Source organism: Larus michahellis, chromosome 24 (assembly GCF_964199755.1).
Source record: "Larus michahellis chromosome 24, bLarMic1.1, whole genome shotgun sequence".
Lineage (NCBI taxonomy): Eukaryota > Metazoa > Chordata > Aves > Charadriiformes > Laridae > Larus > Larus michahellis.
The window spans coordinates 3,026,517-3,053,543 of NC_133919.1; the positions used below are offsets into that span (position 1 = coordinate 3,026,517).

General features: G+C 48.7%; 1 protein-coding gene across 14 annotated transcripts; it reads left to right on the forward strand.

Annotated features, from left to right (window-relative positions):
- The first annotated feature begins 300 nt into the window (after positions 1 to 300).
- Positions 301 to 26,450, forward strand: ARNT (aryl hydrocarbon receptor nuclear translocator). 14 transcript variants are annotated; one of them, XM_074566584.1, is made up of 23 exons: positions 301 to 441; positions 7,549 to 7,660; positions 8,962 to 9,006; positions 10,236 to 10,280; positions 12,960 to 13,004; positions 15,504 to 15,717; positions 15,868 to 16,081; positions 16,165 to 16,230; positions 16,342 to 16,441; positions 16,885 to 16,950; positions 17,441 to 17,526; positions 17,972 to 18,048; positions 18,206 to 18,340; positions 18,793 to 18,867; positions 19,660 to 19,811; positions 21,538 to 21,648; positions 21,854 to 21,932; positions 22,313 to 22,436; positions 23,016 to 23,115; positions 23,788 to 23,938; positions 24,155 to 24,314; positions 24,814 to 24,973; positions 25,553 to 26,450. In XM_074566584.1, exons 1-23 carry the CDS (start codon positions 417 to 419, stop codon positions 25,560 to 25,562), a joined length of 2,352 nt encoding a protein of 783 aa, XP_074422685.1. In that variant the 5' UTR covers positions 301 to 416; the 3' UTR covers positions 25,563 to 26,450. The 14 variants fall into 14 exon arrangements, with proteins under 14 accessions (XP_074422685.1, XP_074422681.1, XP_074422682.1 ...); XM_074566580.1 differs by having other exon boundaries at positions 24,814 to 24,965; XM_074566581.1 differs by having other exon boundaries at positions 24,814 to 24,956.
- Positions 26,451 to 27,027: the final 577 nt, after the last annotated feature.

Consider the following 27,027-nt stretch of genomic DNA (forward strand, 5'->3'; position numbering starts at 1 on the left):
CACCCGTAATTCCCATCCCAGTCCCAGCCCCACTCCTAACTCCAGTCCCAATCCCAGCAGATTTCCTGCCCTCCGACCAAAAAAACCCCAACACGTGACGTCACGCATCCCGGCCTTTCGCGCGTCCCGCCCCACACACCCCCGCCGTAGCCACGCCCCCTCGCAGCCACGCCCCCTCCTGGATAGTGGGCGGGGCATAGCCGCGTTCACCCTACCCTGCTGCCTGTGCCGTAGGGCGCCCTCGCCCCGCCCCTCGCCCGCAGCTGAACCAATAGAAGCGTTGCGTCTCGCTCCCGCCCCGCCTCTCACGAGGAGCAGGTTAGGCTGCGCGGCAGCGCAGAGGGTTTTCCTGTGCCGCCATCTTGGCAGCGGCGCTGAGGAGGGAGGCGGGGGGCGGCCGCCTGCCCGCTCCGGCCATGGCAGCCACCGCCGCCAACCCGGGTGAGCCGGGGCCGGACGGGCTGCGGGGGGCACGGCGGGGTGTCTGTCCTGCGGGAGTCCTGGGGAGGCGGAGGGGGGTCGGGCCTGGAGCGTCCCGGGGGCCTGAGGGGGCCCGGGGCCGGGCGGGGGGCGCTGAGGGGGCGGCAGCGCTGGGTGGAGGGAGGCCCGGCCGGGGCTGCTGGCCGTGCCGTTAGCTGGGGCTGGGCCGGGGGAGGAGGCCCAGGCCGGGCTGTGGGGGTGTGGGGTGGGTGGGAGATGTCAGCCGGGGCTGGAGGCTCGGTCGGGGGAGGAGGTTTGGGGGAGACAGGGAGGTTCTCTGGGGGTTGGGGCCGGGTCAGGAGCGGCCTGTGGAGGGTGGGATGGGGTGGGGGATACCCCTGAGAAGAAATGAGGGAGTCAGGGTGGGGAAGGGGCGCTGAGGGACCAGCTTTGGGGCGCTCCGGGAGGGCTTGGAGCGCCGGTGTGGTTGTCAGGCGGCAGAAACTTTTCCAGGAGAGGTACTCGGTGGAGTGGGAGGGAATTTTGGGCAGAAGGTGAGCCGGCGGTGGAGGAGGAAATGGTGTGAAGGAAGAGATTCGTCCTCATCTCTGCTCCCTGAATTTCAGTGTGTGCTGTGGGCCCTGGTGTGCCCGGTGCTGGGGCTGGTTTCCATCATCACCCTCCCGGGAGGCAGCGAACGCTGCTGGGGCTCGCTGGCATTTGCCATCCTTAATGCCTTACCTTGGTTTTAGACCCCCTTTTTTTTTTTTTGCTGTGTGTTTTCTTAATTAGCAACAGGCAAAACCTGATGCTCTGTTGTGAAAAGGATTCTTACAAATCTCCTCTCCACTTTTTTTTTTTTTTTTTTTAAACTGCTGAGCTGAATAGCTGGTGCATAACCAAGGGTGTGAGTGCCTGTCAGCAGAGAGCAGAATATTCTTTCAAGTTTTCGTCTCTCGGGTGGATAGCCAAAGGGTGACTCCCCGTTTGGAGGAAGCTGAAAGTTGGTGTTATCTGATGCTCGCTGAATAAAATTGAATCTTTTGGGCTTTATCAGACTTCTGGCTAAATTGCTCTGAAATTGGTCTGTATCTGGAATAATCAGTGTCTGCTAAATTGTGATGAATTTACAACGAGGTGACTGAAATCAGAATTTGAGCTTCTGTGTTTTTTTAGTTGTTTTTTTTTTTTTTTTATATTTTGGCTTGTGGTTTCTGACTGTTCTTGCTTGTGGCTTGAGGCTGGCGAGGTCTTGGGTCGTGTGACATGTTCAGGTTTATCGAGTACTGTTCAATGTAACTTCTAAAGGATTTTTCTTTTTTCATTCTAACAACATAGGAAGCTTTTGTGGCTTTAAATATTGAGAAAACATGTTGGGTCACTTGTCTGTGGTGATTCTGAGGCAAGAGTGTAGAACTGGTGTCTGGAAATACATGGTTGTGGTTTCACATAATGATCTGAAATTCTTCAGCAATCAGAAGTGAGAAATGGCATGTTAGGGAAAAAAAAAAAAACAAACCCTGATTCAGCTTAGCAAAAACATATCTGAAATGGAAACTGTCAAAGTTGTGATCCTGTCCTGCAGCAAAATACGCTTTTGGCTCACAGCAGCATCCCATGAAACAGTGAGATTATTCCAAGTAGTAAAATCTTAGTCGTGTGTGTTGGTGGTGGTGTGGGCTTCATCAGGAAGTTCACATCTTCTTCTGCCAGCATGGCGTGAGATTAAGGTTTTGCAGTTTGGCAGACAAAGGATGCGCAGCTAAATGTAAAGCGAAAAAAAAATGCTGTTGCTTGGGGTAAGAACGGAAGAATGTATGTTATAGGCCAGCTCGGGAAGAATCCAGTGAATAAGAAAGGAAGATACTCGGAACACGCTAACAATTTAAAGCCACTAAGTGTTTATCTGAGTGTAGTCTTTGGAGTTGCATGAGATTTTGCATAATAGGAAAGTTTTAAACAAATTTGCGAGGAAAAGAGACAGAACTTTCAACATGTGTGTTTAATATTTCTATCAATGGGCTGACTGACTGACCAATGTTAGCTTCGCTCTTTTAAACTGAGGACGAAAATACTTACAGTCTGCATAAGCATTGCCTATATAGAGGTTATTAGTAAAATAAGTTAGCTGTGAAAATTGTTCTTTAGAAGCTGTGTCCTCTTTCTTTTTCTTTTTTTTTTGATGTTGAAAAATGGGCTGCAGGGCTCCAGTGAATACTGGATAATGTCCCCAAATATGCTGAATGTCACCGCAGCTTGAGCAGGCCATGGCCAAAGATGGGAAAACTGACCACAAAAATAAGTTGGAGCTCCTTTGTGTGTTTGTACTTACTGGAAAAAGAAGTTGGAACTTATTTGAAGTGTTCAAACTGCAGCTTGTGTTCAGTGTCATGCCATCCTGGGCCTTCTGTCCTCCTCCAAAATGCTCCACGGACAAAGGAGGTCACCTGGGAAACCTGGGAGAGGGGTGGATAAAGCACTTCTCTGTTTTCAGATAAACTAATTGAGAAATAAATCTGCAAAACCTTTCTGCTCCCTCATCTTTCTGAGGGTGAGGTGAGCCACCGCACAGTTTAGTGGTCTTATTTAACTGAAAAAGACTTAAGTTGTGAGGAGTGCTAGATTGAAAGCTTACAGTTGTGCCCGTTTAAGCAAGTTTTAGGTTGTTAAAATCTCCTGGTTAGGAGTGAAAAGGGAATAGTATCACTAACTGGGAGAAAATAGGAGGGATTAAAAAAAGTGGCTTGCCTTGCTTGCATTACTGTACAGGTTTTAATATTAACTTGGATTATTAGGACACTTAGTGCTGGCTGGATGAGTATATGATTGATCAGCTTCACTTCAAACATTTACTTTCATGATTGCATGATTTCAGACACTTGACAATGGAAAATGCATTCTTTTCTATGGTTTTTGAGTTCATTTCTGTAATGCTTCTTGGAGGTGGTTCCCATGGGGATGAAAACACCAAGCTGGCATTACATGAGAAGTTCAAACAACCTAAAAAAAACCCCATCTAGTTAAAAAAATAAACGTTTTTAAGGTACTAGAGACACCGAAGCCTTGCAGTTGTGAGCGGAATGTGAGTGTTGGTTTAAGTAGTACATTGGTTTATCGTAGCAGCTGTTATCTGCTCCCGACCTCCATGGCTTTTTGGGGAGCTCGCTAGTGGTTAAGTTTGAACTAAAATGTGCTGGCTGATGCCGAGCCTGGTGAACAACCATATGGTGAAACTCTGCAGCAGGAACCACCGCTTCTGCTGTGCTTTGTACGGGGCTTGGCTGTAGTAGGCCAAGTGGTACAATAAAAATGCATTTAAGAGCTACGGCAGGCCCATCTCGTAAATCAGAGTTTTGAATATTTTCTGTGACTTTGTTTCTGAAGCTTTTTCACTGTTGAGATGCCAGTAGTTGCGACAGAGCCCTTCCCAGGAGAGCTGGGCGGGAAGTCTGGCGCTCGAGATGACATTCCCGTAGCGATCTTCCAGCCTATTCTATTCTGGGTCGAACTGCTGGCTGAATTGTGGTTGTGCTTGTGGATTTATAGTCAGTTACAAAGGAGGATCTGTCACTTCTCTGCGCTGCCCCTGCTTATGTCTTCTGCCCTTAATTAGATTTAACACACGGTAAAGGCAAGCGGGGATTGATGCTGGAACAGGGACCGAACAAAGGTATCGCTTGTTGCAGCAGTGACTCTACGAAACCCACCCTGCCCTTGGAGAAAGATTGACTGGGACTTTTGGTGACACATCTGATTTTTGAAGAAGGTTGTTTCATAAGTGATAACATACCAGGCTTTCTTAGAATTGGTTGACTCCGTTAGCTGGGTCTTTGGCTCTGGTTGCCTCTTGACTACTCGCATCTTCCTCTTTACGCTTGGAGCCGGTGGCTTTCAAGTGCAGCTGTGGAGGGATTTCTGGAAGTGACTGTTCTTCTCACGATGAGCCTCTGTGCCTGGGACTTTACTGAGTACGCGTGTGCTTGAGAGACCCTCGCCATCTCCCGCTCTTGTGTGCGGAGTCTTCGGAGCTTGCATTGATAGATTGCGTTCCATCAACTCCACGCTGACCTCAGCGTAAAATTGCTGTACGGCTTGTCTTTGGATTAGGGAAAAATGGGGATTGTGAAAGGAAACATCTAGTGCCCTAGAAATTATGGAGGGTGAACAAGACATAACTATTCCCTTCCCATCTGCCTGCCCCATGCTCTCCTGATTTTGCGGGTGAGGATGTGGTGCAGAGGCCAATGGGTCATGTGAAAGAGTATATAACTATTTTGATGCTCTCCCTCAGTATGCAGAACAAATTATTACCCATTTACCATACCAAATTTCAAGTTATTTTATTTTCTTCCACTTGTGAAAGGGCATATTGTACCACAAGAGCAAATGTTTCCGAGTAGAAGCTGAAGCACGAGGTAAAGCGGTTTCAGTGTGATATGCGAGTCCACGCCATAGGCTCCTTAGAAATAGTGAAGACTCAGATGAGGCCTTTAAAAACAAAGACACCCTCCCTCCCCCTCAACCCTATTTAAAAGTTGATTTGCAGAGGAACAGCACAGTGTCACTTCCTTCCCCTGCCCGAGAGCGGAAATTCCTCTCTCCTTAATAAAATGATTATCTGCCGTGCTCCAGAAACTTTATTTCTGTTCAGCCCGTGGTGTTTAAATACATGTGTTGAAAAGCCGCAGGCTCCTTGGGAAAAGGAATAAACCTTCTGACCTGGTTTACTTGCAGTCGGGACTGTGTTCCACTAAGCAGAGACCTTTGATGTCAGCCCGTTCTGCACCTCGGGACTTCGCTTAGAAATAAGGGAAGGAGCACAGAGGTGTCCAAACGGTCCACACTCTGGTGCAGAGGAGATGGGGAAGGTCTGTGGTCCCAGCGAGGAGGATGGAGTGTGAGGAAGGCCAACCTCCGTTTATTTTAAGTGCATCACATCAGCTGACTTCACTTTATCGTGCAGGGACCGATTTCCTGGCAGAGACCTTATGTATTCATATGCTGAAAACCACTAACCTCAAATAATCGTCTGTCTTTTAAAAATATCTATGTTTCCATACCTTATACTTTGGTCTCAGTTTTTTTTGAAACTTCAGAGAAGTCCTTGTGTTTTGTTGTTGTAGTTAGTGTTGAAATTGGGTGTGTTTGCTCGTGCTGTTGTTCGGGACTGTTGTTGTTGGCCCCTTTGATGGCTGAGCTCCGGGCTGGATGCTTATTCCATATTTTAGTCACTCCTGGGAAATGCTATGGACTGGTGAGGAAGAAACTTCTTCAGCAATGCCAGCTGCTCCGAGGAAAACAAATCAGCAATACCCTTGTGGGCTTGGCTGAGCTAAGATTTGACGATATCTCAGCTTAAGCCCCGATTTGTTGCCGTATTTGTTAAACCTGACTTCAATTCTTTGCTTTGTCCCACCAATTCCGGCAGCATTTCACACGTAAGCACCTCTCGGTGTGGGTGTACTGCTTTGCTGTGGTTTGGGAACCGCAGCAATAGGCTTTTTTTGTGTGTGTTGGTTTTGGGTTTTTGGCCCCTTCCGCTTTGATAAAGCAGAAGCGGGTTTTCTACCTTCAAGGCGCTCTGTGCAGCTCGGCCTGCAAAGATTGCAGTGGAGGTTCTCTGGCTGGAGCGACTGTTTTGGTTGCAGTCTGGCAGTTGGTTAGCAGCAAACTTAAAAAACCACAACCATTAAAATGAGTACAAAGCTGTCTTTTTTGAGAAACATGAAAAAATGCCTTTTAACTTGTTTTAAAAACCCCGGTGCTGGTGCAGATCAGACTGTGTTACGGTAGAAGGGCGTTGAAGGCAGCTCTTGTGGCAACGTTACGACATGGTTTCAGCTTAAGCCGTGCTGAGCAAGCTTTGAACAACGGCAGAGCCTGTGATGTGTGCGCCTTAAGAGCTGGGATTAGGGAAAAGCCCCACTTGAGGATCGAAGAAGTAAAGCTCAGTGTCTGCTGTCAAACACCGCTTTCAACTGTAGTGTCTCGGCATGCAAGGAAGGAGAAGTCCCTGCTCATGTTGGTCGGAGCTGGGAGCTGCTGGTGAAGTGATTGGGAAGGAGAAGGGGCACCCATGCTGCAGGACATTGGGAGCCCGGCCGGGGAAGAGGTTCGGTCTGTGTGCGGTTGCGTGGAGCTCGGGCGCTTTGCTTTCGTTGTGGAAAAACCCCATAATGTGTAACAGGCTTGGGCCTGCCATCCAATTTGTGAGGGCAGTGCGTTCACTTAGACACTTTTTTCTTTCCCATACACCAAAAGGGGCTTATTTTCCACGTCTTGAAGTAGGCTTTTGATTTTCTCAAATGTCGTATCTACGTGGAACCTCCTGTAGAATCAGTACTGCAGTATTGGGTGGCGTGATCTCTGAAGGCGTACCAATTACACACTTCTTGAGAGCATTACCTGCCTGCTTCATCTTTTAAAAAGCATGGATTAGCGTTCCTGCTGCTTATGCCACTTTTCTACATGTAAAACACAAGGTTTTTTAGCTCCAAGCAAGACTGCCATCGTGCTTAATGGAAGTAGTGTCATTTTGGGGAGGAACTGATGTTACTCTGTGTGTGCCCGGTCGCGGAGGAGGGTAGGCAGAGACTGGTAATCATGCCTGTGGTGCCCACAGGTCGGCATAGCCGAAGAATAGAAGTGACTCTCTGAAAGATCGTGGTTTTCAAGGTGCCTTACAAGCATCTTGGTTAATTCTTTGTCTCTTAGATTGGGAAATAAACCCTCTTCAAGAGGCGGCGTTAGTGTTATTAGGCAAACTCGCAACTCTTCTCCTCCCCCTCTGCATATGAGAATGGGTTCAGCCCCTACCCGCGATCGCATCAGACTCCTCCTCTGTCTAAAAAGGAGACCACATCTTTTAGTTTAGCGATCTAAGCTTTTAGCTTATGAAAACAGCATGTGCTCAAAGCTTGCAATGGGCCCTTAGTGCGGGCTTTGGAGAAAGCAGTAGATGAAAGGACTAGAAATGCACATTGCACAAAATCTATCCACATCAGATGCTGAAATGCAATGGCTTTTAATGGGAGCTGTATGTGGAGAATACTCCACCCTCTGAACTAGAGGGGGATTTGACGTCACGCTGGTTTATTTTCTTTTTTTTTTTTCCACTCTCCTGTTTAGAAATGGCATCAGATGTTTCCTCACTGGGTGCAGCCGTCAGCTCCGGGAACCCTGGACAGGGTGCGCAAGCTGGAGGAGCCATCGTTCAGAGAGCCAACAAGAGGCGTCCCGGGTGAGTGTGTGCTCAGGGGCTGAGCGGCTTTTGCTTTTCTCAGGGAGGTGCGTGTGTGAAGTGTATTTTTGAGGAAGCATTTCTCTCTTGGAAGAGTGGTCAGGCTTGTGATGAGGAAACTTGTCTGCTTCGAAGCAAAGGAGAGTTGCCTGGTTCCTTCAGATGTGCTGTACGCAGTCCTTTTACTTCGTAGTGCTATGTTTTATGCCAGTCACAGCCGCTAAAGCCACGTTCTGCATTACATATGAAAGGAGGGGATTAAACAGTTGAGTTGTACCTCGCAGAAGAGGGTTGCTCACGAAGGATTGCGAGGGAAAGAGGAGTCACTGAAGCAGTGAGACGAGCCAGTTCTCTCCAAGAGAGGTAGAAGAGCAGAGAATGTGAATGTTGGGGCCTTACTCAAACCTCTGCAACTGCCCCCTCTGGGAGAGGGTGGGGGGAAGCCACAATGTGCTTGTGGTAAGCTTTTTGTTTGCTAAAAATGCCTTTGCAAATTAAAAGGATATTGAGTGGCTGCTTTAAAATTCCTGGCACAAGAAGTTCCCTCTTAATTTTCTAGCTAATTAAAATCTCTCCCTGCCCTCCCCCAGTCACTCCAACTCTTTCCTTCACCTCCGTTTGCTGGTGCTCCTGCTCCCTGCAGCTCCTCCCACGCTGTCTGCTACTTGTTCCTCGCACTTCATTTACAAACACGCACGCTGCCGTGCTGCAGCTACATGCCAGTTTTCTAGTCCGAAAGGAAGTGCAGCGAAAAGCTTTTCCTCGGTCCTCCCACGTACACTTGTTAGAAATGTTTTTTTGACCCTGTTACAGCAAACACAGTGACGCTGTCTGCTGTTGAACTAAGGACGTTAACTATGGGGGTCACCAGACTGAACTTTAACTCTTGAAGTGTTTTGCCCTCCTTTGTTGTTTTAAATGCAACTGATGCAAGCTTTTGAGCTGGGGGTGCTCCGTTTGTAGGCTGTTGATCAGTCCCTTGGGCAGAGAGGAGCAGTTGTGGCAGCCTGTTGGGTTCAGATCGCTGCTAGGAGATCTGGAGCAGTTGGAACGGGAGGTTGTGATGCAGTGGGCGCGCCAAGCGGGCTGTCTCTCTTTTGAACTGTTTCCTTGCTCTGTTTCTGACAGACATGTAAAGGAAGCCCCTTTCTAAACTTTGTGGGTTGTTTCACAATAGCACTTGGGATTAATTAAATCTTCCTTTCGGGAATCATCTGCATCCATGTAGGGACAGACGGAAAAGCAACCTGTAAAGGAGAAACTGCTTGGTTAATAATTACCTTCTTGCTTATATTTTTCAGGCTTGATTTTGATGATGATGGAGAAGGGAACAGTAAATTCCTCAGGTGAGGGAGAACATCGCATCCAGAAGTTCCCGTTGTGTGGTCTCGGTGTGTCTGTGTGTTTCCCCCAGAGCAGGCGCTTGCTGCTCATGTGACTTTTCCTCTCCAGCAGCGCAGAGGGGAGCGGGGGGAGCCTGAAGTAGGCAGTTGCTCCACTTCCTTAAACTCTCCCCTTTCTCCTAGTCAGCAGTATTCCTCCATCTTTGCAACCGATGCCAAAGGAGAGCTGCTGTGCACATGGGGACTGTGAGTCTGGAGAAGGAGCTGTGGTGGGAGGGGATCCCATTCCTGCTTTGGATGCAGGCTCCACCTCGAGTCTCCCTGGTAGGCTCCATAGCTAGATGAGGCCAGTTGAAGAACAGAGCCTTGCGAGCCCCGGGTTGAAGTGGGGTTGCAAAACTCCGTGGTGATGTTGCTGTGTTCGATATCACCGTCTCAAAAGATTAAATAGTTTCTGCGAATGCTTCCAGCGATCGCGGGTCGCTCCAGCGCAGCGCTGTAGGAGCGCTGCTGTTGGCCAAGCCCTCTGGGTTTTGTAGAGAAGGATCTTCTGCCAAATGGCTTATCGGCACAACAGCGAGATGCTGAGCTTTTGTTAGTGCCTCAGACACGTGTTACTTAATTCTCATCTGTTGTGAGGATGCTTCACTCACAGAGGCATCCTTACTCCCGAGGAGTTGGCGAGGCTGCAAGTGTCTCCTCTCATGATCCATATGGAACGCAGAAGAGTTGGAAGATCTCATGTCATTTATTTGTAGTTGCACTACATGGTTTAGGACTGGACAGCTAATGATAGCGCAAGGCCATATGTTACAGGCTTTAAAGATGACTGCGGAGTGGCTTTGGGATGATAATGGTCCTGATGAACATAGGCTTTACCTACTGAAAGCCTTTGGATGAGGGTCTTGATTTGGGCTAACTGTATCTTCAAAGTGCAATTTAACTTATTTCTTTGTGATTGTGCTTAAATTTACTGAGTGTAATGCCACTGTCCTTGATATAAACGTGATGTGGAAAACATCATCAAAGTGATAAAAATAATTACGCTGTAGTCTTTAACTAGATAAATGAAGAGTATGGTTCTGGATTGCCTGTGCACAGTAGGGTTTGCCTTTCTAACACCAGATCTTTTTTGTGTGATTTATTAAACCTTGTTCTTCTCTGGGGTGTCTTTGGGCAAGAAGTAAGTGTAAACACTTTAAGAACTCTTCTTCCTCTCCCCCTTCTCCTAGATGCGATGATGACCCGATGCCAAATGATAAAGAGAGGTTTGCCAGGTAAGAATCTGCTGTGATGCAGTTTTTGAAGCTTTTGGTGCCAAACCACCTTAACGCAAGAGAGATCCTGCAGCACCCCTCTAACTAGCCGTTAGGTTTTCTGCTTTTGAAGGAAGGTGCACCAAAGGATCCAGACATTTTCCTTGATGTTTTTATGGACCAGTTCACTATGAAATTACGTTCCTCTTTTTCGACATCTCTTTCAGCTGTTGCCTTGGACTCTCCTTCTTTTCTCCTGCTCAAGAAACTTGCAGAGACAAGTTTCGTGCTTAGTTCAAGTTTGACTTGAACAGGGTTTCCCGGCAAATGTTGTGGTTTGTGTGTTTTGTGGGGGAGCTGGGCAGAAGCTTTCTCTAGAAATGGGGATTTCCTGGAGATCAGGGTGTACAGTAACGTTATAGGCAACGTTTTGGCTCTGATTGTCTACTTGTTGGTGTCTGAGAGTAGCTCCGTACCATCTAGTACTGGGACTGACCTCAGGGTATTTTTACAGCTTTCTGAAGGCCGTGGAACTCAATTTAAATATTTCATGGGTTTATTTTGTGTTGATGTGTAAGTTTTTGCCAAAGTGGAGTTCTTTTGCATGTATTCCCAGTGCTCTAAATTCCAGAGTGTCCTCTCAGCGCAAAGGCACATCGTGCTATGTCTTGCTAAGAGATAAAATGAGCCAATACAGAGTAATGGCCAAGACAGTCTGCTTAGCGCCTTGTCTTAAGGAGGGGTCTGACTTTAGAAATTCCTGAAATTGGAGTTAAAATTGAAGTGATTGAAGACACCGGGGAAAGGACTGCCCAGCCTGTTGTGTCAAGGAGCCTGAGGCTCAGCAGGGCAGATCCCATCGCAGGGTGAGCCAGGGCTGATGTTGGGTGCAGGAGCCTTTCCCTCTGATCTCATTGAGGTCGTGCCCCGAAACTAGAAATAAAGACTTTGCAAAATGTCTATTCTGTAATGTTTCAGCCGGAGCTATAAACCTGTGTCAGAGTCTCAATGCAGAGCGGCAAAAAAATGGCAAAGCCAAAAACATCAGGTCACCGTCATGCTGTTGCCTGCCAAAGGGCTCGCAGGGCGTCTGAGCTGGGGTTCTCCAGCTTCTTAAGTGCTTTGGCTTATTCCAAAACCAAGCCCATTAGAAATGTGTTTGCCAGCCCTCACTGAATGTTCCCTAGGGCAAGGCGTAAGCTCTGGGAACATTAGGTATAGCAGACCCTAATAATACACTTAAGTGCTAAGATAATGCAAAATACCAAAAAAAGCACATGCTGTAGGCAAGCACTGCGGTGCTGAACAACTTCGTGGCCCTTAAAGTTAAAAATTCTGCTACCTAACTGTGCAGTGCCAGAGCTAGAGTGGGATCTGGGCTCCCTGTGACCCTGTTGCAGTGTGGCCTTTGGTCACCCTGGTTAATACACACACGGTGGGTGAGGAAGGAACAGAGAAAGAAACAAAACAACTGCATGTCACTTCTGAACTGCGGAGGGCCAGAGCCTGTTTCTGGTGGGGCATCAGCAGTTCCTGCGCACGTTAATGTCGAGATTATCGCCTGCAGTTACTGGCTCAGGCAACAAGGAGAGTGGCAGGAGGTGAAGAGCAGTAACAGAGTCGTGGGTGGTGGTAGTGTGCGGCCGCAGGAGAAGCGTGGCACGGCTCCCCTCGGCAGCTCTGCCCCTCGGCTCTGTTTGTGGGACTGTTTGTACCGTGCCCCTCGCAGCTCTGGCAGCCCTCATTTCCCAGTACATTCTTCCCTCCTCAGACGATGTGAGGCGAAACAAGAGCATGGAACTGAATGTGACTTCTTTTTTTTTTTTTTTTTTTGAAGTACTGTATTAAAACCTATTTGAAGTGGAAGGGTACCACAGCTGAGTAATGCTAAACCCCCCTCCCTGTACTCCATAAATCCACAGTATATGTTTTAGACTCAGCCTTTGTGAGATTGCATGCCAGCCTTGCTGAACACGTGTACCTTCTCCTTTCCGGGCGGTAGCTTTTGGGGGATTATTTGTTTTCCAAGGCAGCCAAACCTCAAGGAGGAAAACTTACCATCAGGCTCTGTAAAACAAGCTTTGCAGATTCCTCTTCCCTGAAAACTGAGAGTGCATGCAGGTTGGTGAGGGTGTCCGTGTGCCGCCTTCTAGATGATGTGCGTAACATCTTTGTGCTCTTTGTCATGTAGCCATCTCGACTGTCTTGTCCTGAATGGTGTTTATGTGGCAGCATTACAAAAATGTGGGTTGTTAGCTGTGAATCTTACGCTGTTTGTGCATTTTGGTTTGTTTTTTTTTTTTTAATCTGCTTTTCTGGTTTGTTAATACTATCAAAGGGGCTATTGGTTTATTTTTCTTTAAAGGAAGAATAGTTTAATGTAACTGGGACCCTAGTTCCTAGTTTTGCCAATAACCACCTAATCTGGCACAGAATAATCTGCATCTCAGTTATATGTAAAACAGAGCTACCCCTTGCCTATTTTGCAGTCTTGGCAAGCGTCTTAAAAACTTCAAACCAACGCAGATAGCGGGCACCCATTTAATGTGTAATGTTGCAAACTAATGACTGCTTTGTTTTATGGAACTGCTTCTCTGCAAAACAGACGTGTCTGTAGGCTGGGTTTCCTAGTACATCTTCCCATTTTTCATTTCTTTAAACTTTTTCCATTTTAGCTTAGATGGCTGATTTTATTTTTAGGTCTGATGATGAACAGAGTTCAGCGGATAAGGAGAGACTTGCCAGGTAGGAGAATGGAGATTTCAAGCATGGACAAGCAGAGTATTTCCTTTCCTTAATGTTTCTCTAGGCATCCCTTCTCTTTTTTTCCCCTCCCTCCTTCCCTCATCTGCTGCAGTAGAGGACTTGAAACTGAACAGACTTCTGGAAATTGCTGTGTAATTGGAATTAGGAGGGGAAAGGCATTTAGTCCCCTTGTGAGAATGTCTTTGGGGAGTACACAAAAGGATTTGTTTGCCAAAGGCCGCAGGCTAGAGCCTGGTTGGGCCATTGCTTTCACTGAGTAATGTAGCTTTGCTGACCTGAGCTAAATACAGTTTCTCATGTGCTGGATCAAGGTGCCAAATGGCCCGTTCTCACCTTGGTAAGGTTTTGTCGCCCAAATACTGTTGTACTATCAAACCAGACATTAAAAAGTGTATTAGTTCAGGTTATTTCTACCCCTTGAAACCTTCCAGGAAAGGTGACGTCCTGCGCATTACAGTGATTTAGGCTTACCAAAAACAAGATTATTTCCCCCCCATCTCCTCCCACCCCCCAAGTTCCTGTTTGTAACTAATGAGGGACTGTGGCTGAAATGACAAACTAGTAATTTTGAATGCTGTACCATCAATACAGAAATGTACCCCGAGAGCGCTGCGTGCAACTGCGGCTGGTTGAGATGGTGTGTTGTCAGGACTGCATTTCTCCAGCAGAAAAACACCAGCTCTCAATGTACCCTTCCCCATTCCCAGCTGCAGAGTAAAAACTGCTTAAATCCTCATCAAGGTTTCTGTCGCTTGCCACCCACAGCTGGTTACTGCTGCAGAGCTGAGGGTTGGTAATTTGTGAAGAAGAATGGCTTGTTTTGTGGCTTGCCGTCCTGCAGACTTACCCTGTAACTTCTTAGTTCCACCCTAGGCTTGTTCTTAAGCAATGCACAGGACTAAAAAGATTGTTTTGAGTGCTGAAAATGCCACAATTCTGGTCAGTTTATTGCCTGCTGGACGGTTTTAAAACAAAAAATGACCCCCAGACACAGCCTTTCCTAACTGCAGTATTGCATAGCTTAAATATTTGAGGAGATAAGGAAACCCTAGAGGTGGGGCCTGTGAATGCAGCAAAGAGCAGTGCTTTTCAGGGGTTTCTCCTCCTGTGAAGTAGTGACCCTTTCCTCTGTTCCCAATAGTCAGTTATTGCTGTCGTGCAAGAGCCTGTAGTAAAGAATATTTGGCAGTGGGGCAAGGAAAATGTCTGGTGGTTTCCCAGTAGCTTTTGTAGTGGAGGCAGCTTCCTTTTCCCACTTGAGCATATGAGGTTGGAGAAACTGAATTAAAGGTGAGTGTGATAATTGAAACACTTCTTTTTCTGAGTATCAGTCTCTTGCAGCAAGGAGCAAGGTCACTGAATGATTGCACACACCTGGTAGTGATAAATGCTCCATTTTTGTATTTATCCTCTCTAATTCACTCACCTGTCTGTGTTCCTTCCAACACTTTGATCTTCTTTCATTTCCCACCATGTGCTTCCTTGCATCCGATCCATCCTTCTCTATAGGAAACCTGGCTTTTAAGTTCTGTTTTGAAAAACCCACCTTAGTAACCCAGTTAAGCTACATATACTGGACAAAAAGAACCAAGTCCAAACAGGTTACCTTCTGATCTCTGGGGGTTGATGGGGACCGTGCCCTGTGAGCAGACTTGTAAAAGGTGTGAGAAGAACCTTTTTAAGGACTGTACGTGGGCCGTATTCGTGGTGGTGCCTCTTTAGAGGTTTGCGTGCACCACCTGGTAGATGGTCCATCCATGCTGGCCTTGATCCATACAGAAATCAGGTGTATATCTGCTCTAAAGCTTTCCCTCGTGCCATGATATTGTAAAAGGCTCTGGATGCAACTGAGAAGTGTCTCCATAAAGGCACTGCAAGGTGAGACTCAGCTGTTGTAGTTTAGGTGCCCAAGTCTTGGCTGGCCTCCTTGTATGGCTATCGGAGACACATGGGTGTCTGCAAAGTGCTGGTGGAGGGGATTTGATTCATCCTGGGACAAACAGCGGGTGGGATGAGTCTTTGTGGGCTGTCTGCACCAGTGCTGTTTAAAAGCAGATTTCCTCAGTAGAGTGAGGTGAACCCCACTTTGAGAGCAGAGGCCGTGGCAAAGGAAGAAACCCTTTGGCTTGCTGCAGCGTTGTGGAATTGATGGGGAAGCGTCTTTCTCTGCTAAAATAGCGTAGCCTAGCTCCTTGCCTTCACCAGGTACCGGGGAACAACTGAGGTGATGTAAAGGGAGGCTGTTGCCCGCAGCAGAGAAGGTCCAACTGTAGACTCTCCTCCTCGCACTTGTTCCTGTGTTCCTTTGTGCACGCCCAGCATGTGAGGCGCTTGTAGCCCTTCTAACTCCTGACGACCCTGATGCATCTCTGTGTTTTGCACTCTGGCCTTGTTGGAAGCGTTGATGTGGGGAAATGGCTGAGGCTTCTGGCCCCTTGGTAACTTCGTTTCCCTCCTCTCCTCCCTGGCCTTTTGCAGGGAAAATCACAGCGAGATTGAACGTAGGCGAAGGAACAAGATGACTGCCTACATCACAGAGCTCTCGGACATGGTGCCCACCTGCAGTGCCCTGGCCCGCAAACCAGACAAGCTCACCATCTTGCGCATGGCTGTCTCTCACATGAAGTCCCTGCGCGGCACAGGCAATACCTCCACTGACGGCACCTACAAACCCTCCTTTCTCACTGACCAGGTCTTGGCTTGATGCTGCTTTCTGGGAAATACTGCAGTCATGGGGGGGAATTAAATTGTGGGTGGGGGGAGGTAGGCACCTGGGGTGGGTGTAGGGGGTGTCAGCTGCTTGGCTCTGGAGTTAAGAGCGTGTCTGTCTGTCTGAATGCAGGAACTCAAACACCTGATCCTAGAGGCAGCCGACGGCTTTCTGTTCATAGTGTCCTGTGAGACCGGGAGGGTGGTCTATGTCTCCGATTCGGTCACTCCCGTCCTGAACCAGCCCCAGTCCGAGTGGTTTGGCAGCACCCTGTACGACCAGGTGCACCCAGATGACGTGGGCAAGCTGAGGGAGCAGCTCTCCACATCGGAGAATGCCCTGACAGGTAAAGCAGCCTGGGGAGGGATCGGCGGGGGCGGGCAGGGTGAAAGCCTGCAGAGGACTTGGATTAAAACCTTCCCTTTGTAGAAGGAACCAAACCCTGGTGCCTTTCTAACAAGGATCCTGCAGCCCCCCCTGAGAATGCATCTAAAGGTACCATTGGTGACACTTGTGTCTTGCTAGTTTCCTAATCCGTTACCTGGTGCCTGTGTTGGGGAAAGGACTCGTGTTGCAGCAGCATCTTGTTTTCTCTTCTTTCTTTAGGCCGCATCCTAGATCTGAAGACGGGGACTGTCAAGAAGGAAGGCCAGCAGTCCATGAGGATGTGTATGGGCTCCCGAAGATCTTTCATCTGCCGAATGAGGTAATGAAGAGATTCCCTGGGGAAATCTTACTTGAGCCTGAAGCTGATCTTCCTTCCTGGCTGCCTCATGCTTTTACTTCAGCTTTCTTCGCTCATTTCATTCATTTTTTTGCTCATGTCTATTTGCTCATATACATGATCTAACGTGGCTGAGCGGTTCACACAAAGCTAACGGTCGAGTTCTTGAGGTTTTTCTTTGCCCTATGCTAAGATAACTCTCGAGCCTGTTGTAGAAGATCTGCTTTCAAGTAGCAGTTTGTTTTGACCCCGTGTGTCACCTCCCTTAAAGTCTGTAGAAGGAGGGCTTTTTGCTTGTGTGATGGAGAATCAAAGGTTCATCCCTGTTTATAGAGTGCTTCCTCTTATACAAGATTATGAAATCGTTCTGATGTTGACCAAGAAAGATAAAAGCCTTTCCGCTCGCGTTTCTCGTTCTGGTACAGGTGTGGCAACAGCTCGGTGGATCCAGTCTCTGTAAATCGTCTCAGCTTTATGAGGAATCGCTGCAGGTAAATAATACCAGCGTTACGGGCAAGCGCGCGGCATTGCTGGGAGCAAAATGAGCTACAGCTCCGTCATCAGAGTGGCGGGGACGCGCTGTGGTGAGCGTGTGTAGGGTAGGCTAGTACAGCTCATTGAAGAGTTTAGATGGAGCTGTGGGTAGAGGAACCAAAGTACCACCACGTTGAGGAAGATAATCCTGGGGAAGATTAATCTTTCTTTATGCCAAGATTGGATTTGAAGTCAGTTTAACACCATGTATTCTTCGCGCTGTTGTTGTTGCCCTCTGGTGTATATTGTCCCTTTTTAATTTGAAATTGAGATAGATTCCAGCCTAATCTGTTCTTGAACCTCTTGCATTTATGTTAAGTCTTTGTTCTTTTTTTTTTTTATCCTGAAGAGGTTCCATGGAAGCTTTTTTAAAATACAAGTAGAAACCCTGCCTGACCTTTCCCCAGTGTAATATATAGCACAATCAGACTGTTTCTCTCTCCCCAGAAATGGCTTAGGTGCCGCAAAAGATGGTGAACCTCACTACGTTGTGGTGCATTGCACGGGTTACATAAAAGCCTGGCCCCCTGCAGGTAACGACAGCTGAAGTGTTCGGTTGTGGCTGTTTTTAAGAGCATATGGTCTGAAGTTGGCCGTTTTCTGAACTGAATGTGCCGGCAAATGCTTTCCAAATGTATCCTGCCACTTATTTTAGGATGGAACTAATTTTTGCAGATGCTGGATCAGAGCTTTGTGTCTCTGAACGGTAGAGATGCTGTAGAGGATGAAAATAATATTACAGTGTCTGATATGCTAGCTTGGGCTGGAAGTTACAGAGAACTTTAATTAACCCTTCTGGCAAAAAAGAAAAGGGAGGGGGAGACAACTTAACTTACTAAATTCCTTCATGGGAAAGGCTATTGACTTACAATACAGGGTGGAGAGGTGTATTGAAGTCAGAACTGCATGTCTTTTTCCTCTGAAATCAGCAATTTTTCCTGTATTAACCTTGCTGGAATTTTTTGGCACTCCTCTCAGGTGTTTCGCTGCCTGATGATGACCCGGACGCTGGCCAGGGCAGCAAGTTTTGCCTCGTGGCTATTGGCAGGCTCCAGGTGGGTTCATCATTGCCTTGTCCTAAAAGCCCGCAGAGTTAAACTGTTCTGTCTGAAGATGTTTCCTGATTGCCACGAATGCGGCTGCGGGGCTGGCTGGTCAGGAGAAAACAGCCCTTCCAAGATTCGCTAACACTGTACCTGTCTCACCGTGCAGGTCACTAGCTCACCCAACTGCACAGACATGAACAATGTTTGTCAGCCAACAGAGTTCATCTCCCGACACAACACCGAAGGCATTTTCACCTTCATAGATCACCGCTGTGTGGCTACTGTTGGCTACCAGCCACAGGTGAGAAAATGGTAGGAGTTTTCTAAGAACGAACTGCTGTTGACACTTACCCCCCTCTCTTGTACATCGTGGCTCTGCTTGTCTAACAGATCTGATAAAACAATGCCCAGGGCCTAAACCAAACATGTGTTTCTTCTCCACCAGTTGCCTTTTCATGTGCTTTTCTAAGTACTTTGATCATTGGAAGGACGGGTGGCTCTGGATTATGTCTAATGTCAATTAAGATGGTTTTTGCCTCCATTTAAGTTAAAGATCAAATGTTAAGTCAACCGCTGTTGTGCTTCTCTTGAAAATAAAGCACGCCAGTTCCCGTCCTTGGTTTGTGTAACAGTGGTGTGGTGGGGGAGCAGTAACTACCTGTCCAAACTGGAATTAATGAGGCAGACCTGAAAGAGGGAGTCTGCCTGCCAGATGAACTGACTTGATCTCTCTCCCAATTCCTTTAAAATCAGGAACTTCTGGGGAAAGACATTGTGGATTTCTGCCACCCAGAAGACCAGCAGCTTTTGCGGGACAGCTTTCAGCAGGTAAAACGCCTCAGCTACCCCTTTGCGTGCAGTGTGGTGTTCAGACTGGAATCTGTCTTGGCGCTTGCAAAGCAATGAAACTAATTGGAAAACCAAGAGAAAAATAAACCTTAGATATTTCTCCTTTGTCCAATGGCAAACAGTTACAGAACATAGTCACATAATGGTAAATATGCAGAATAAACCAGAAGCATCTCATGTTTAACTCTTGAATTCATCCTCTGGCTGCTGGCCTGGTCTGCTTTTAGGGCCAGAGGTGTGGCTACAAAGTGCCTACTTGAATGCCATGCTTCTGTGGCTGAAACACTGGTTCATCTCTAGGGCCCAGCCCAGTGCTGCAGAACTCGAAATGGATGTGGTTTGCTTGCCCTGTTGTCGTTACTCTTATTTCTGAGGGCGTTGGACTTGTGGCAGGGCAGGTAAGACTGCCCCTGTGCTTTCATGACTCCAAAAAGTAGCCGCTCATATCCATTTGTCCAAATAGTTGGAATCAGAAGCAACAGCATGTGCTTCATTTACTGGAGGCTTTTCCATACATCTCACCGGTGCAAAGAGATAAGAAAAGCGGAAGCCAAAAAGGGGATATTAGATTCCCTTCCCATATCATTCGGGAATCAAACCAGCATCAGGGAACGGTGGCAGTGCCATTTAGTTGGGGAAGACTGAGATACGATCTTGGAGGCTTTGAGGCAAAGGGCCATCGCAAGGTTTCAGCGGGGGGTGGCTCAGAGGCAGGTTGCTCTTCAACGCCTTCTTTTATCAGGTACTACTGATGGCATTACGTTTTTTTAGGTGGTGAAGTTAAAAGGCCAGGTTCTGTCAGTCATGTTCCGATTCCGATCCAAAAACCGGGAATGGCTCTGGATGAGAACCAGCTCCTTTACCTTCCAGAACCCCTACTCGGATGAAATTGAGTACATCATCTGTACCAACACCAACGTCAAGTATGTACATGGAAATGACTTGCCAACCACCAGTGATAGCGCACGAACCTGATGGGATCCTGTCCCAGAATAACCAGCAGCACAGAACTGTGGGAGTTTTGGCCTCTCCCCCTCACCAACCTCCCCGTCAATTTGCACAGGCCCCGGAGAAATTGCCAGGTCCCATGAGCGCTCTCTTCCTGGGCCGTGGCAGGCACTGGAGGACTATAAAGTGCAAGAAATTCAATCCCTTTGGCTGTCTCGGTTGTGTGGCTTAGCAAGCTGGCAAAGTTCAGCTCCAGCAGTGCCTTTTTTAACTCTGGTTACTGGAGCGAGTCTCCTGTCTGTGTGTCAGAGCTAATATTAGCGAAGTCCGCCTTTGAATGTAGCTCTTGGACTCCTGTGACAGTCAGGAGAGGCAGCTGGGCCAGAGAGTGGCTTTTCACGTGAGCAGGACTGTCTGCAGCTGGTGGTAGAAAGTAAACCTTTATTTTTCTCCACTGCTGTAGTTTTGTCCTTGGATTCAGAAGCGAGCTCCAGTGGGCAGCCTGCTTCCATTGCTGCTGTCCTTTTCTCTCTCTCGATCGTTGGTACGTCTCCTTTGGGAGTGAGCAGAGCTGCTCTGTCTTCCCAGGAGTGAGCTCCAGGCCCCTTACAGAAGAGCAGCAACTGAAATAAAGGCCAAAAATATTCTTGCATGTGACTCCTAAGTGCAGGCTGGGGGAGTGCAGCAGATGGAGTCTCTCCACCAGGCAAGCAGAAGGCTAGATTGCTTGTGGGCAGGTGAAAAGCCAGGATTTTTTTTTTTTTTAATGAGGCAATGTCCTAGAGTGCAGGTAGCACTTCTTCCCTTCCCGCAGCTGGTGAGCTGATGCCTTCTGATGAGAAAGTATTGAGTTGAGCAGTGACAAATCCCTCTGGCTTTAACGAGCTGTGGTGCGAGCGCAGGGCTGAAATCTGATGCAGATCTGATCCAGGCCTTAATTCCTGTCCTGCTGTTAGAGAGATATCTCTTTGAACTCATTCATTCCACACGCATCCATTCTCACATCCATACTACGCTTCTAAAAGCACTGCATAAGTTCAGAGCAGAGAAGCAGCGATCTGTGTCTGATTGTGTTTTGAGTGTGTTTTATCTATGTGCGTCTTTGCTAGGTTATCTGTATTGTTTCATCTTTGAGATCAGGTACTACTGAAGCAGCAGCTTGCAAAAGAAGTCCTGAGAAAATGCTGGATTTTTATTCCTTTCTTGGGGGGGTTAAACAGTACCTGACTTCTGACAGTTAACAGAAGAGCAGAATGAACTCCACCAACATCTTGGGCTTAAAACCTAAAACTGCTGGTGGTCTCTGCAGGCACCAGCTCTGGAGTGGCTGACATAGAGCTGAATATAAAAATCTTGGGGGTTTTTGAGTTCTTTCAACCTTTGCTTGTGCTTTAAGGATGATGCAGGTCTGGCCGTGCTCCTGGTGTAGGTTATTGATTGCTCCCGTGCTCGGTGACTGAGTGGGAGGGGCAGAGCCCTTTGGCTCCCAGCCCGTTAGCATTATATTACATGCCACCCCCCTTTCAGAGACCACGGAAACCGAGTGGAAGGATCCTTCACTCGAACAGGTTTTGCAAAAGCAAAGCTTCCAATCTTGTCCCAGACAGGCGCACTCTCCTACACACAGTAGCCAACTGTTTGCTTTCGTTTGGTATCTTTAAATACGTTTTTTTTCTTTTTTTTTTTTTCTTTGCTTTAAAGGAACTCGAGCCAGGAGTCTCGGCCTGCCCTGTCAAACTCCATGCCGAGGCCCCAGCTGGGGCAGAGTGTCAGCCTTCCCCTGGAGATGGGCACGGCCCAGCTGCCCTCAAGGTCAGGAGGTGCTCAGCTCCTTTTACCATGCCTCTCTTGCTGGTTCTGCCCTCCTCTCACATAGCCTTCCTACCCAAACTTTCCTCTCTGCAGCAATGAACTCCTCTGCGCTAATGAATCATTGGTGTAACCACAGAGTATCTGTTCCCTTGGCAATCGTTTTTAGCAGCCGGTGTTCTCCTGTTACAGAGACTTTCTATTTTAGGCAGCAGCAGCCTCCACAACAGACAGAACTGGAAGTGGGCCCAGGAAGGGAGAGCCTGTCTGGTTACGACCACTCACAGGTAAATCAACAGGGGTTTCGATTACTCCTTGTATTTGTTGTCCTGCATTATTTAAATTGCCTTTTGCTGGGGCTTTAAAGGTGGCCAAACAACATTCACTCAAGGCTGCTGAGAGTTTGGAGAGGGAGGTGTTCTGGCTTGGGTTTTGCTGGATCTGCGTCCCTGATGCTGATCTGCTGCTGTGGCACCCTCTCCACTCTGCCCATGTCTGTGCTGCCAGTCCTAAATGGCCACACTGTCGCGATAAAACACACAGGAGGCCAGAGAGCAGCCCGGCCTCTTGCCTGCAAAGCCCTCGGCTGTTCTCCCTGCTGGCTGCAACACCTCTGGCTCCCTTTGTGCTCGAGGTGCTGACAGCTCACATCTGTCCCCGCTCCCAGGTTCCCGTTCAGCCTGTGACCGCTGCCGGCCCCGAGCACAGCAAGCCCTTGGAGAAGGCAGAGAGCCTTTTTAATCAGGAGCGGGACCCAAGGTTCGGCGAGATCTACAGCGGTATCAATACAGGTGAGGGGTGTTGGGCTGTGAGACATGGCCAACAGTACGTCGCATCTTCATCCAACTTCAGCTGCAGTCCAAGTGCTCTTTGCTCTTTCCTAAGTCACCCAGAGCAGTTCTGGGTGCTGTGACTGTGTTGTGGCGGCCCAGTCTTGCAGAATAGTGCGGACTTTGATGCCAAGTGGATAATTCCAGACTATGCTGATACGCCAGTGTTTTGCTGGAGAGGTGTGAGGAGGCAGTGCGTGATAAGGTGTCCCTTGCTCTGTGTTACTGCCCGCCTTAGTCTCATCCTTTGTGCTTGTCCCCAGAGAGCAGTTCTCTGTGTTCCTGGTCTGGGCAGAGAATGTAGTAGATGCTCTAACCCCAGAGGACTTTAATGCAAAGTTTATTAGAAAATGGAGAGGAAATCAAATTAAACAGGCTTTACAAAACCATCTGGAGTGCGTGTCTGGATAAAGGACATTCATGTTTGATGCTTTGGCTCAAAATGGTCTTCCTTTACACGAGCATGTCTCTTGCAACTGCTTCTCTGTCCCTGCAGCTGAGACATTCTTAGCCCTGACATGAATGAACCTCTCTCCACAGACCAGAACAAAGCCATTCCTGCCAGCACAGTGCCTGCCAACCAGCCCCTCTTTACGCAGGGAAACACCTTCACCCCATCGCGACCTGCCGAGAACTTCAGGTGAGGCTTCCTGTGCTGTGCTTTGGGTGGCCTCGCATTCCTTTTGTATTGTCCTGCAATTGTTCCTGTTCTGTCTGTGCGTCCTTCTGCCACAGCTGAGTGTTCCCAGCCTCTGTCTGCACGGTGGCGATTGTCTATAAATTTGTTCCCATGTGCTGTGCACAGAAAATATGGGGGGAACACATGCAGACATGGGTTTCTTTGAGGAGTGGGGGTGAGAAGGGTTCCTGCCCCCCCTGCCCTCCTGCCTGGTGCTGCTTTGCTCCTGGTCAGAGGTGCAGGAGCTTTGAGGCTGGGCAGAGTCAGCATGGCCCTTCCTCTGCTGTGCCGGTCCTCACCCTCATCTTCGCCTCCCCAGCTACTGCCTCGATTCCCTGGTAGCCCTCTGCTCTGTTGCTGCCAAAGCTTGTCCATGGGATAGCTGTGCCTCTCGGCCGTGCTTGGACTGAAGCCCAAGAAGAGCTGGGTGAGAGGAGCCTGGCTCAGTACCCCAGCAGCTCCTGCCAGTTGTGCCCACAGCAGGGCAGCGGGATGGGCACTGGCACATGAGTGAAGTTACCCCACGTTTCTGGGCTCATTTACCCCCACTAATAGCTCACACGGATGGCGTTTGTCCCTCTTCGTCCTCTACGTGATACCTAGTGTCCTAAGAGTGCCTCTTCTGTCTTCCAGGAGCAGCAGCATGGTGCCTCCTGTGAACATTATTCAGCAGCAGCCCTCGTCAGCAGGCCGGATCTTAGCACAGATTTCGCGCCACTCCAACCCAGCTCAGGCCAGCGGAACTAACTGGGCTCCGGGGACACGGCCAGCATTCACGCCCCAGGTAGGAAAGCCTGAACCCTGGGTGCGGGCCCTGAGTCCCTGCAGCTTTACAGACCCTTCTCGCCATTGTGAATCAGCCTGCTCTGACTCTCCAGCTGAGTGCTGGAGCGATGCCACGTGCCCGGGCGCTTTTTCCTTTGTGGCCAGTCCAGCAACTTCTCACCCTAGTGAAGACGAGGTTCAGAATAAATACCTCTCTCTCCTTTCTCTCTTACAGCAAGTGGCATCCCAGACGGTGAAGACTCGGCCCCCTTCCTTCAGCATGGGGACTTTCCAAAGCACCCCGTCCTCCTTCAGCCCCATGACCGCACCTGGCTCTACGGCTTCCCCTACCGGCGCGGCTTACCCGAACCTTGCGAGCCGTGGCACTGGCTTTAGTGAGTATGGCGTGGGGTGCTGGGGTGCTTGGGGTGGCAACAAAATCCCGTCGGAGGAAAGCTGGGAACCTCAGTCAGATACAGCCTTGGTGTGATGCGATCTCCTCTCCATTGTTTTCTGGTGTATGTTGGGAATGCCCAAATGTGGAGAGCACAGCTAAATCCCTACTCTGGCTAACACCGTCCTTATCGCCTTTAACCATTGTCCCAGCGCAAGGCTCCAGAGCAGATGAATTTTGAACCATTTCAAGGCTGACTGGGAGGAAACAAACCCCTCCGGGACCTCCCCTCCATTTGTTCTTGTTCTGCCCCATAGGTGGGTACTGACAAATACCTTAATGCATGTGACAGTTGAGTGGCTTTTCCTGGAGGGGACATCCTACCCTGTGACCCATAGGCACCACCCAACGAGTTGTGCGCTTCCCAGTCCCGTTAAAGGATCCCAGAAACCACGGCTCTGCACCGGGAATCCCTTATTGACTTGTTCTCTGTTAAACAGCCGCAGAGGCAGCGCAGACCCCCGCCCCGTTCCAGACGCGGGCAGCCGAAGGTGTGGGGATGTGGCCGCAGTGGCAAGGACAACACCACGGCCCGGCCTCCGGGGAGCAACACGTGCAGCAGCCGCAGCCAAGCCAGCCTGAGGTCTTCTCAGTAAGACGGTGCTTTTTTTATCCTCCCGAGTGAGGACTGGTGTGGGCCGATCTTGTGGGAACGAATGGGCTTTGCTTCCCAAGTGTGGGCAGGTGGCTGAAGCGCCGAGAGCTTGTCCCTTTAGTTGACAATGTCTGGTGAGGGCTCAAACTTGGGAGTAACCTGATGGAGCTGGAATGGGAAAGGGGAGGCAGAAAGGCCTCAGCTGGCCTGGCTTTGTGTCTTGGTTTGTTGCAGGATCAGTGTGAAATTCTAGCAGCTCCGCAGCTGAATTAACCCTTCTAGCTCTAATTAAAAACAATAACAAAAGAGCCAAACGCCTCCCTTGAAGTAATAAAGTGAAGATAACTCTTGAGAGTTCATATTCTTGTGGGTTGCTGCCCCCTGCTTTCAAAGGAGTCGGTGCAGTCACTGCTTGTGACTTAAATTCGCTGCTCTCCTACGGCCTTGGACACAAACCCCGTGTGCCCGTGGGAGGGAAGGGGCCATCCCGGTATGCGGTGTCTGCTCTGGCAGACTCCTCTGGCCCTGAACTGCCAACGTGATGTTCTAGTCCAGGTAACGACTCTCTCCTTTTACCCTCGCAGGACATGCTGACAATGCTGGGAGACCAAGGACCCAACTACAACAACGAAGAGTTCCCAGAGTTGAATATATTCCCTTCTTTTTCAGAATAAAATAAGCCCTAGGGGGGGAAGCGAATTATAGCTCTATATAATATCCACGTGTAAAGGAAAACACCTAAGTCTTTTTTTCAAAGACTGCTGAACTTTCTGAACACTTCCTACCTTCCGGAGGCGAGACTTTGCCCGGCAGCCTGGAGGAGGGCTGGCCGTGCTGCGGGAGGAAGATGCTGTGGTTTTGGGCTCCTCCTCTGCGCGGCGCTGGCGGCGGGGGACTGTTCGCCTGGAGGCCTCAGGACTCGAGTGCTGCGAGAGCGGCTGCGCTCATTGACCAAAGGCCCCGTGTTTCCGGAGCCGCTCCCTCGCGGTTCTCGTTCTGCACGCTGGGTTGGTCGGAGGGATTCCTGTCTGGATTACAGACAGCCCTTCCAAACTCATAAGGTGGCTTTTACTGTTTTTATTTTCAATCTTCTATACCATGACTCTTTTTCTATAAAACACAAAAGTATTGTAACTTTTTAAATATTGGAAGAAACTCTTCCAAGCGTTAACCCTGTATAATGCAATTCTGGAGGATGCTTGCGTAGGAATCCTTGTAAGGATTTCTCTTGTCGTGGCTTTCTCCTTGAGGAAGCTTGCCCGTCCTCGGAGGGTTGTTACTGCGTCTCCGGTCCGGGGTGCTTTACGCAGAGATTCCCATGTTGGCAGGAACCTCGGTGTTTGTGTGGATGCCGTCGCTCTTCTGTGAACTGTGCAATGAATGTGGGCCTCTGTAGTCAGCGTGACCCATCGACTCCCTCGGGGCCCGGTCATTCCTGTGAATGACGGGATAGTTACGAGCCATAAAAATATTATCTATGTAGCTTTGTTCTCGATGCATCAGTTTTGCAGCTGATGGTTTTCTGTGCTGCCACGAACCAATGTTTCAACAGGCTTTTTGTCAGCTTCTGGGGCGGGGGGGGAGGGAAAAAAACTGCTCCGCACTGTCCATGCAATTGTACCACGCGTAGATGGAGTTCCTCGCCTTCGTTTTGGAGCTGGGCGTCTGGTTCCCCGCACAGAGGGGCCCTGGATTCCTTCGGGGCCTTGCTGAGGAGTTGCGGTTTTTCACTACATGCTCTGAATGGCAGTATTTGCTTTTACGCCTCCTTAAAGAAAAATCCATGCCATATGATGACCCTGTTGCCAAATCACAAAATGGAGGAGAGCAGGCGAAGATAGGGAACAGAATTATTTTTTTTATATATATATATGATTTTTTTTTTTTTAAATTTTAAACCTTTGAATCTTCTGGCTTCTTCAGTGGAAAAAAACTTGCGGCAACTCCTGGTCTCCTCAGGGTGCGTAGGGGCTGGAACAACAGTTTGATTTCCTCCCCCTGTGATGGCGAGCCTTGCTTCGATTTCAACAGGAAAATTTCTTCATTGCAGCGTTGGACT

Excerpts from the sequence above, each read along its gene's own strand:
- ARNT (XM_074566580.1), top strand. The coding sequence starts at position 417 with ATGGCAGCCACCGCCGCCAACCCGG. Across the intron at positions 13,005-15,503 it reads GATAAGGAGAGACTTGCCAG|GGAAAATCACAGCGAGATTG; the intron begins GTAGGAGAATGG and ends GGCCTTTTGCAG. Across the intron at positions 23,939-24,154 it reads GGCCAGCATTCACGCCCCAG|CAAGTGGCATCCCAGACGGT; the intron begins GTAGGAAAGCCT and ends TCTCTCTTACAG.